Raw genomic sequence first — 12,607 nt, 5'->3', positions numbered from 1 at the left:
GTGAAAAATGTTGTCAAGCACAATTAAATCTTTTTAAATAATTGTTAATTGTATTGTACTGACGAAAATCGCCATTTAAACATTGTTAATTTGAAGCAGACGGCCACTGCCGATTTGTAAACATAACAAAGGTGGCGCTAACACAATCAAATACATCACTATTTCAGTAAATGTTTTTTTAAAGTTTATTTGTAAAATATTCATGATGAAAATTTCATTGTAACCCACAAATATATGTTGATGCTTTATGTAGTGTTTACCTATCGTTGTTACGATCATGTCAAAATTCGCCGAAACCACCATTTTGTCAGAACGAATTTCGAAGTTATTTTATCAATGTTCTATGTTTTATAAGTGATTTTTAAAGCAAGGGCAGTGATTTTTATTGTCATTTTATTCTAAAACATTAGCATATTAAACATTATTTTACCAAAGACAATTAAAAAACAGCCAGGCTGAATGTAACATTCGTACCCAATCCCGATCGTACCAAACTAAGATTCGTCCCCTACATATTTGTTTTTTGTGTATTTATTTATTTGATTGCTTCAAATGTTTAACTGTCTTTTTTCTGTATTTTACATGATTTTTTTTGAGAAATATGTGCCATTGCACTAAAGAAGACTCCAAACAAGTACAATCATACTACCACAGACAAAAAGACAAATTTTAATTTTGATATTCAAACACACCCTACCAAATTTGGAGAAAAAAAAACAAACTTTTTTTATTCAAGTCCGGAAATCATGGAAAATGATTTAAATTGAGTATGAAAACAAAACAAATTCTTGGTGGAGACCCCCCCCCCCCCAAAAAAAAACAACCTTGTGACGGGGTGGACCCCTCCCACAACCACCCCCAATCACCCCTACACGACTCATGTAGTTTGCCCTTTTCAAAACTCCACCCTGCCCTTTTCAAATCCTGGCTGGAGCACTGCTATATAAATACTATAATATTTTGTAGCCGGTTTTATACAAATCATTTAAACATAAAAACAATTATATTACAAATGACTTTTTATCACTGTTTAAATGTTTGTCAAATGTAAAATGGTCCCTTTCTGTTCATTCGAGCCGCCATTAAACGATTTATGTAACAATTGGAAATTCTTCTTAATGACCAAGTACTTGTCTTTATATGCATTTGGTTCATCAAATTACATGTCACTACTGTGTCTGTCAGTGCTCCTGTCTTTGTATTACATGTAAGTGCTGTATCCCTCAGCGGTCCACCCAGCGTATTTTATGTCACTGTCGTGTCCATGGGATGCTTAGTCTTTGCTTCACATGTCACTGCCATGTCTATGGGTGATCCCGTCTTCATATTACATGTCACTGCCATGTCTATGGGTGATCCCGTCTTCATATTACATGTCACTGCCATGTCTGTTGGTGATCCCGTCTTCATTTTACATGTCACTGCCATGTCTACGGGTGATCATGTCTTCATTTTACATGTCACTGCCAAGTCTACGGATGATCGCGTCTTCATATTACATGTCACTGCCATGTCTGTTGGTGATCCCGTGTTCATATTACATGTCACTGCCATGTCTATGGGTGATCCCGTCTTCATATTACATGTCACTGCCATGTCTGTTGGTGATCCCGTCTTCATTTTACATGTCACTGCCATGTCTATGGGTGATCCTGTCTTCATATTACATGTCACTGCCATGTCTATGGGTGATCCCGTCTTCATATTACATGTCACTGCCATGTCTATGGGTGATCCCGTCTTCATATTACATGTCACTGCCATGTCTATGGGTGATCCCGTCTTCATATTACATGTCACTGCCATGTCTGTTGGTGATCCCGTGTTCATATTACATGTCACTGCCATGTCTATGGGTGATCCCGTCTTCATATTACATGTCACTGCCATGTCTGTTGGTGATCCCGTCTTCATATTACATGTCACTGCCATGTCTGTTGGTGATCCCGTCTTCATATTACATGTCACTGCCATGTCTGTTGGTGATCCCGTCTTCATATTACATGTCAATGCCATGTCTGTTGGTGATCCCGTCTTCATATTACATGTCACTGCCATGTCTATGGGTGATCCCGTCTTCATATTACATGTCACTGCCATGTCTGTTGGTGATCCTGTCTTCATTTTACATGTCACTGCCATGTCTGTTTGTGATCCCGTCTTCATATTACATGTCACTGCCATGTCTATGGGTGATCCAGTCTTCATATTTCATGTCACTGCCATGTCTGTTGGTGATCCCGTCTTCATATTACATGTCACTGCCATGTCTGTTTGTGATCCCGTCTTCATATTACATGTCACTGCCATGTCTGTTTGTGATCCCGTCTTCATATTACATGTCACTGCCATGTCTGTTGGTGATCCCGTCTTCATATTACATGTCACTGCCATGTCTGTTGGTGATCCCATCTTCATATTACATGTCACTGCCATGTCTGTGGGTGATCCCGTCTTCATATTACATGTCACTGCCATGTCTATGGGTGATCCCGTCTTCATATTACATGTCACTGCCATGTCTGTTGGTGATCCCATCTTCATTTTACATGTCACTGCCATGTCTGTTGGTGATCCCGTCTTCATATTACATGTCACTGCCATGTCTATGGGTGATCCCGTCTTCATATTACATGTCACTGCCATGTCTCGGGGTGATCCCATCTTCATATTACATGTCACTGCCATGTCTGTTGGTGATCCCGTCTTCATATTACATGTCACTGCCATGTCTGTTGGTGATCCCGTCTTCATATTACATGTCACTGCCATGTCTGTTGGTGATCCCGTCATCATATTACATGTCACTGCCATGTCTATGGGTGATCCCGTCTTCATATTACATGTCACTGCCATGTCTATGGGTGATCCCGTGTTCAAATTACATGTCACTGCCATGTCTGTTGGTGATCCCGTGTTCATATTACATGTCACTGCCATGTCTATGGGTGATCCCGTCTTCATATTACATGTCACTGCCATGTCTGTTGGTGATCCCATCTTCATATTACATGTCACTGCCATGTCTATGGGTGATCCCGTCTTCATATTACATGTCACTGCCATGTCTGTTGGTGATCCCGTCTTCATTTAACATGTCACTGCCATGTCTGTTGGTGATCCCATCTTCATATTACATGTCACTGCCATGTCTATGGGTGATCCCGTCTTCATATTACATGTCACTGCCATGTCTGTTGGTGATCCCATCTTCATATTACATGTCACTGCCATGTCTGTTGGTGATCCCATCTTCATATTACATGTCACTGCCATGTCTGTTGGTGATCCCGTCTTCATATAACATGTCACTGCCATGTCTATGGGTGATCCCGTCTTCATATTACATGTCACTGCCATGTCTGTTGGTGATCCCATCTTCATATTACATGTCACTGCCATGTCTATGGGTGATCCCGTCTTCATATTACATGTCACTGCCATGTCTGTTGGTGATCCTGTCTTCATATTACATGTCATTGCCATGTCTGTTGGTGATCCCATCTTCATATTACATGTCACTGCCATGTCTGTTGGTGATCCCGTCTTCACATAACATGTCACTGCCATGTCTATGGGTGATCCCGTCTTCATATTACATGTCACTGCCATGTCTGTTGGTGATCCCATCTTCATATTACATGTCACTGCCATGTCTATGGGTGATCCTGTCTTCATATTACATGTCACTGCCATGTCTGTTGGTGATCCCATCTTCATATTACTTGTCACTGCCATGTCTATGGGTGATCCCGTCTTCATATTACATGTCACTGCCATGTCTATGGGTGATCCCATCTTCAAATTACATGTCACTGCCATGTCTGTTGGTGATCCCGTCTTCATATTACATGTCACTGCCATGTCTGTTGGTGATCCCGTCTTCATATTACATGTCACTGCAATGTCTATGGGTGATCCCGTCTTCATATTACATGTCACTGCCATGTCTACGGGTGATCCCGTCTTCATATTACATGTCACTGCCATGTCTATGGGTGATCCCATCTTCATATTACATGTCACTGCCATGTCTGTTGGTGATCCCGTCTTCATATTACATGTCACTGCCATGTCTGTTGGTGATCCCGTCTTCATATTACATGTCACTGCCATGTCTGTTGGTAATCCCGTCTTCATATTACATGTCACTGCCATGTCTGTTGGTGATCCCGTCTTCATATTACATGTCACTGCCATGTCTATGGGTGATCCCGTCTTCATTTTACATGTCACTGCCATGTCTATGGGTGATCCCGTCTTCATTTTACATGTCACTGCCATGTCTGTTGGTGATCCCGTCTTCATATTACATTTCACTGCCATATCTGTTGGTGATCCCGTCTTCATTTTACATGTCACTGCCATGTCTATGGGTGATCCCGTCTTCATTTTACATGTCACTGCCATGTCTATGGGTGATCCCATCTTCATATTACATGTCACTGCCATGTCTGTTGGTAATCCCGTCTTCATATTACATGTCACTGCCATGTCTATGGGTGATCCTGTCTTCATATTACATGTCACTGCCATGTCTGTTGGTGTTCCCATCTTCATATTACATCTCACTGCCATGTCTATGGGTGATCCCGTCTTCATATTACATGTCACTGCCATGTCTGTTGGTGATCCCGTCTTCATATTACATGTCACTGCAATGTCTATGGGTGATCCCGTCTTCATATTACATGTCACTGCCATGTCTATGGGTGATCCCATCTTCATATTACATGTCACTGCCATGTCTATGGGTGATCCCGTCTTCATATTACATGTCACTGCCATGTCTGTTGGTGATCCCGTCTTCATTTTACATGTCACTGCCATGTCTATGGGTGATCCCGTCTTCATTTTACATGTCACTGCCATGTCTATGGGTGATCCCGTCTTCATTTTACATGTCACTGCCATGTCTGTTGGTGATCCTGTCTTCATATTACATGTCACTGCCATGTCTATGGGTGATCCCGTCTTCATATTACATGTCACTGCCATGTCTATGGGTGATCCCGTCTTCATATTACATGTCACTGCCATGTCTATGGGTGATCCCGTCTTCATATTACATGTCACTGCCATGTCTATGGGTGATTCCGTCTTCATATTACATGTCACTGCCATGTCTATGGGTGATCCCGTCTTCATATTACATGTCACTGCCATGTCTGTTGGTGATCCCGTCTTCATATTACATGTCACTGCCATGTCTATGGGTGATCCCATCTTCATATTACATCTCACTGCCATGTCTATGGGTGATCCCGTCTTCATATTACATGTCACTGCCATGTCTGTTGGTGATCCCGTCTTCATATTACATGTCACTGCCATGTCTATGGGTGATCCCGTCTTCATATAACATGTCACTGCCATGTCTGTTGGTGATCCCGTCTTCATTTTACATGTCACTGCCATGTCTACGGGTGATCCCGTCTTCATATTACATGTCACTGCCATGTCTGTTGGTGATCCCGTCTTCATATTACATGTCACTGCCATGTCTGTTGGTGATCCCGTCTTCATATTACATGTCACTGCCATGTCTATGGGTGATCCCATCTTCATATTACATGTCACTGCCATGTCTGTTGGTGATCCCATCTTCATATTACATGTCACTGCCATGTCTGTTTGTGATCCCGTCTTCATATTACATGTCACTGCCATGTCTATGGGTGATCCCGTCTTCATATTACATGTCACTGCCATGTCTATGGGTGATCCCGTCTTCATATTACATGTCACTGCCATGTCTGTTGGTGATCCCGTCTTCATTTAACATGTCACTGCCATGTCTGTTGGTGATCCCATCTTCATATTACATGTCACTGCCATGTCTATGGGTGATCCCGTCTTCATATTACATGTCACTGCCATGTCTGTTGGTGATCCCGTCTTCATATTACATGTCACTGCCATGTCTGTTGGTGATCCCGTCATCATATTACATGTCACTGCCATGTCTATGGGTGATCCCGTCTTCATATTACATGTCACTGCCATGTCTGTTGGTGATCCCGTCTTCATATTACATGTCACTGCCATGTCTATGGGTGATCCCGTCTTCATATTACATGTCACTGCCATGTCTGTTGGTGATCCCGTCTTCATATTACATGTCACTGCCATGTCTGTTGGTGATCCCGTCATCATATTACATGTCACTGCCATGTCTATGGGTGATCCCGTCTTCATATTACATGTCACTGCCATGTCTATGGGTGATCCCGTGTTCAAATTACATGTCACTGCCATGTCTGTTGGTGATCCCGTGTTCATATTACATGTCACTGCCATGTCTATGGGTGATCCCGTCTTCATATTACATGTCACTGCCATGTCTACGGGTGATCCCGTCTTCATATTACATGTCACTGCCATGTCTATGGGTGATCCCATCTTCATATTACATGTCACTGCCATGTCTGTTGGTGATCCCGTGTTCAAATTACATGTCACTGCCATGTCTGTTGGTGATCCCATCTTCATATTACATGTCACTGCCATGTCTATGGGTGATCCCGTCTTCATATTACATGTCACTGCCATGTCTATGGGTGATCCCGTCTTCATATTACATGTCACTGCCATGTCTACGGGTGATCCCGTCTTCATATTACATGTCACTGCCATGTCTATGGGTGATCCCATCTTCATATTACATGTCACTGCCATGTCTGTTGGTGATCCCGTCTTCATATTACATGTCACTGCCATGTCTGTTGGTGATCCCGTCTTCATATTACATGTCACTGCCATGTCTGTTGGTAATCCCGTCTTCATATTACATGTCACTGCCATGTCTGTTGGTGATCCCGTCTTCATATTACATGTCACTGCCATGTCTATGGGTGATCCCGTCTTCATTTTACATGTCACTGCCATGTCTATGGGTGATCCCGTCTTCATTTTACATGTCACTGCCATGTCTGTTGGTGATCCCGTCTTCATATTACATTTCACTGCCATGTCTGTTGGTGATCCCGTCTTCATTTTACATGTCACTGCCATGTCTATGGGTGATCCTGTCTTCATTTTACATGTCACTGCCATGTCTATGGGTGATCCCATCTTCATATTACATGTCACTGCCATGTCTGTTGGTAATCCCGTCTTCATATTACATGTCACTGCCATGTCTATGGGTGATCCTGTCTTCATATTACATGTCACTGCCATGTCTGTTGGTGTTCCCATCTTCATATTACATCTCACTGCCATGTCTATGGGTGATCCCGTCTTCATATTACATGTCACTGCCATGTCTGTTGGTGATCCCGTCTTCATATTACATGTCACTGCAATGTCTATGGGTGATCCCGTCTTCATATTACATGTCACTGCCATGTCTATGGGTGATCCCATCTTCATATTACATGTCACTGCCATGTCTATGGGTGATCCCGTCTTCATATTACATGTCACTGCCATGTCTGTTGGTGATCCCGTCTTCATTTTACATGTCACTGCCATGTCTATGGGTGATCCCGTCTTCATTTTACATGTCACTGCCATGTCTATGGGTGATCCCGTCTTCATTTTACATGTCACTGCCATGTCTGTTGGTGATCCTGTCTTCATATTACATGTCACTGCCATGTCTATGGGTGATCCCGTCTTCATATTACATGTCACTGCCATGTCTATGGGTGATCCCGTCTTCATATTACATGTCACTGCCATGTCTATGGGTGATCCCGTCTTCATATTACATGTCACTGCCATGTCTATGGGTGATCCCGTCTTCATATTACATGTCACTGCCTTGTCTATGGGTGATCCCGTCTTCATATTACATGTCACTGCCATGTCTGTTGGTGATCCCGTCTTCATATTACATGTCACTGCCATGTCTATGGGTGATCCCGTCTTCATATTACATCTCACTGCCATGTCTATGGGTGATCCCGTCTTCATATTACATGTCACTGCCATGTCTGTTGGTGATCCCGTCTTCATATTACATGTCACTGCCATGTCTATGGGTGATCCCGTCTTCATATAACATGTCACTGCCATGTCTGTTGGTGATCCCGTCTTCATTTTACATGTCACTGCCATGTCTACGGGTGATCCCGTCTTCATATTACATGTCACTGCCATGTCTGTTGGTGATCCCGTCTTCATATTACATGTCACTGCCATGTCTGTTGGTGATCCCGTCTTCATATTACATGTCACTGCCATGTCTATGGGTGATCCCATCTTCATATTACATGTCACTGCCATGTCTGTTGGTGATCCCATCTTCATATTACATGTCACTGCCATGTCTGTTTGTGATCCCGTCTTCATATTACATGTCACTGCCATGTCTATGGGTGATCCCGTCTTCATATTACATGTCACTGCCATGTCTATGGGTGATCCCGTCTTCATATTACATGTCACTGCCATGTCTATGGGTGATCCCGTCTTCATATTACATGTCACTGCCATGTCTATGGGTGATCACGTCTTCATTTTACATGTCACTGCCATGTCTGCTGGTGCTCCGGGCTTCATATCACATGTCACAGCCATTTCCATGGGTGCTCCTGTCTTCATATTACATGTCATGGCCATGTCCATGATTGATCCTGTCTTCATATTACATGTCACTGCCATGTCCATGGGTGCTCCCATCTTCATATTACATGTCACTGCCATGTCTGTTCGTGCTCCTGTCTTCATATTACGTATCACTTCCATGTCCATCGGAGCTCCTGTCTTCATATTACATGACACTGCCATGTCTGTCAGTGCTTCTGTCTTTGTATTACCGTATTATATTATGCATAGGACGCACTTTTTTACCCCAGATTATCGTCGAAAAAATCTGCGTCCGTTCTATGCTATTAGGATTTTATCAGTTTTTCTCAAGTCCATTTCAGGCGGAAAATGTTGGACCGGAGACGAACGCAATTATGGTAAGTACCGGTACTGTGTTCACCGAAGAGAACAACTGACGTAGTTAAATCACGCAAATTAACACACGCAGAAATATGTTGAATGTTTACTTTAAAACGATTTATTGAGAAATAAATTGAAAACAAATAAGAGTTTACTTTTCTATCAAAAGGGACGCTACTCACAAAAACTCGATATGAGTCAAGCGCTTTAACTGGATGAGTTATAACGGCAACAGAAAATAAAAGGTAAATGTCAATTAAAGTTTGTTCACAATTTTAACATTTCAATATTTTACAAAATATTTTGTTGTATGTTACTGTTTTAAAATAAAAATAAAGAAATGTGCATACCGCAAAGTAGCATTATTGTCACTATCAAATATTTTCAAATGTACAAAGGTGTGAAAAACACCGACTGTCCGTTCGGTGGAATTACGGTCATTAGTCTGTCATTAGAAAAAACATCAATAGAACAAACTATTGCGATGGTATGGTTGTTTGTTCGCACTTTACCACATGTATTAATACTTAGCTGAGGGTGTTGACATTTTTGAGAACATTCACGCATACTATAACACTTATATCATTGTTGTTTACAAAACTCACCATCAGAAGAAGACGAAGGCAATTGGAGAAAAGCTGTGCTACTGTTACTTTTCTTGCCCATTGTGTCTAATATATAAATTTACAGGAAATAAACAAAGAAGCACATATCAGTTAGCTGTAAATTTAATATTGCATGGTTTATTTTGACCTTTGCCATTTTCACGATCCCAAAAAATAAATTGTCAATACAAATATGGCGGATACTGCACTTAGGCCAGAGTTTTTTTATTTTTTGTTTTACGGGAGCGCCGTACCTAAATATTGCAAAACCCATATAAGAAAAAGATTCAAATTCCTAACTTTATTTTTATTCTTTCCGCCGGCTGTTTTTCGATCTCCAATAGAAAATAAATTTTACTGTTTTTTAACCTATTGCTAATTTCACAACAACAAAATATTATCGCGCACAATTTCCAAGATGGCGGAAGCCGGCGCTTCTTGCTTATGATGTTAACTGAAATATGTTTCGCAGTTTTGTGATATCACATGCATATTATATGCCATGATGAAAATAAAACTTGAAACCTGCTTATTATCATCATCTAAGCGCTTGTAAGGAAAATGGCTGCCTTTTACGAAATTTTTAAGTGGATTTAGTTTGAAGACTGTTGTTCATAAAATCAGTGCGTTTGTCATTTGTGATATTTCGGAATGGAATTGTATTTTCTTGATACCAAAGCATAAAATCTCTTAAATATTTCTGTGTGTAGACCTGTTTATACGGGGATATACTGAGAATTGGAATTTGCTGTACAGGTTCTGACTACAGAAAAAGACGAGAATGTGACATTGGATTTGGCTTGTTTGTCTAAAGACAATAAAGTTATACCAACATATCGCATACCATTTTAATGGGCATTGCGTCTCTTTTCATGTCACCCATTTTAAAATGGATTGTTTGTATGTTGATGAAGAAACTAAAAAAATGAACTCTACTGTGAAATCTGGTAAGTTTGAGTTACATACCTTGTTTCTTTTCTTGTATATCAAAGACATTAAATTTCTTCAGATGTGTTGTTTATATCAATATATATGACGCAGGGCAGGGTTTTACCAAGGATTGGCTGGATTGAAAGTCTCTGCTATTCTCCAGACCTGGGTGGGGGGCTGGTAACAATTGACTGGTGCTTTATTGTGGCTACTTGTGAAAATGACAACTTGTTTTGACTTTATTATACAGATCTATTATACAACAGGCAGTATGGAGTACGAAACAAGTGTGCACAACTTCAAAACATACATTCTTTAAATGTTTCCGAAAAAAGAAAAAAATATGAAAAATCCACCTTATTTTTTATTTTTTTCTTGACGCTCATTTTTCGACATCTTTTTCTTAATTTTATTCCCTCCTGGCGCTTAGTTTTGAAAAATTTCCCGAAAAATGAAAAATAAAAAAACTCTGGCCTTACCGAAATACGCTAAATTACCGAAATATGACGATAATTACCGAAATACACAAGACAGTTATCGAAATATGCTTTATATACAAACAAATTTATTGTTTTTATTTTTATATATGTTATAAATACTTGACCAACCTAAATTTTTCCGCTCCAATTTTGATATTTTTCCTTTGCGTCCTATCTTATATATTAAGGGTTTTTACCCGTTTTTTCACCATTTTTTTTTTGGCCTGCGTCCTATCTATGCTAGCGTCCTATACATAGTATAATATGGTACGTATCACTGTTTAAGTCAGAGCTCCCTCATAGTATAACATGTCACTGCTTTAACCTTATGTGCACCAATCGTTTTATTACATAAAATTATGTTGTATGAGCATCGACTTAGTATAACAAGTCACTTCTTTAGTCACTGCCATGTCCGTTTATGCTTCCATCATTGAATTCCATGTTACCATCATGTCTGTCAGTGCTCCTTTCATCTTTTTTAAAGTCATTATCCCCCTCCCCGATCTAATCAATTCTGGAATTGCCCATAACATTTTTCATTTTTTATATGAGATATTTATTTTAAAGCACATAGTTACTCCTAAATGATTGTTTCTGCTATGTAAATTTGTTTACCATCTCAGTGAATCATTCAAACCTACCACAGGACATTCAATTAATGACTTACCTCATAAACACTAAACAAAACAACTTGCCCATCAGAAGAATAAAATCTGAATATTTCAATTGAACTGCAAAATGCATTGGCCAATAAGACTGGGACATCCAGTGGATGGAATTAATGAGGCCTATCTAAGGATAAGGGTAAGTTGATATTGTAAGCAGACCCTCAATATTCAATACCCATCTTTAGTATTGAAAAAGTAGAACACTGCAGTAAGTAATGTGAAAACCGGAACAACAACTCAATGTCTACAATCCACCCCTTTGGATACCTTGTTGACTTGTCTGTGCCAGTGTCCTTCGAGTTCTGTAGACGGACAATCTCAGCATAGAATATTTCCATCTGCTGTCTCATCTCCTCCACTTTCGTCGTCTTCAGGTCGCTCTGCAGCTTGCTGAAACACATAACATTCACTTACTTTTAAAAAACCTTTAGACATTATGTGAATTTGACATGCCTGGTGAGCCACATTTTTGTGGAATCCCTTGAAAGGTTTGATGTGTTAAAGATGCACTCTTACTCCCAAATAAGATATCCCACAATTAATAATATTGTTTTAATATTCAAACAAGAGCTGTCACAGAGACAGCGCGCTCGACTATTCCGCCGCTTTTCAATGTAAGGATTGAAAAGTTTTGGCGAAACATGCACGGATCACTGTTAGATTAGATTTCAATGCAATACATGGTGTGCTGAGATATAAACATAAATGTAGTTCCATGCAAACTATTAACGAGAATTTCTAAGTCTTATAATAAAGGGCAATTATTTGCAAAATACAGTTATCTAACTTGGTTATTATTATATTAAGTTGGGTGGTTGAATACCATTGTATAAAGTCTCAATGCAATACATCAAATAGTTGCTGAGATATTATCCTATGTGTGCTAACATGCAAGACCTTAACCAGAATTTCTAAGTCGCATAATAAAGGGGCAAAAATTATATATAATAAAAGATAGAGTTATCTTACTTGATTAAATAAGAAGGTTAAATAGATGGGAGTCTGTGTGTAAAGTTTCAATGCAATA

General features: G+C 40.1%; 1 protein-coding gene across 2 annotated transcripts in view; it reads right to left on the bottom strand.

The window, feature by feature from the left end:
* Positions 1–12,607, bottom strand: part of LOC128206341 (IQ domain-containing protein E-like) — a 109,346-nt gene that overhangs the window by 56,948 nt on the left and 39,791 nt on the right. For both annotated transcript variants that reach the window (XM_052908731.1, XM_052908740.1), the window contains exon 11: positions 11,848–11,970. In XM_052908731.1, the coding sequence (XP_052764691.1) occupies positions 11,848–11,970 (123 nt within the window). The remainder of the gene's footprint in view (positions 1–11,847; positions 11,971–12,607) is intronic.

The sequence above is a fragment of the Mya arenaria genome, chromosome 2 (assembly GCF_026914265.1).
Source record: "Mya arenaria isolate MELC-2E11 chromosome 2, ASM2691426v1".
NCBI lineage: Eukaryota > Metazoa > Mollusca > Bivalvia > Myida > Myidae > Mya > Mya arenaria.
This window is presented reverse-complemented; position numbering and strand designations above follow the sequence as displayed.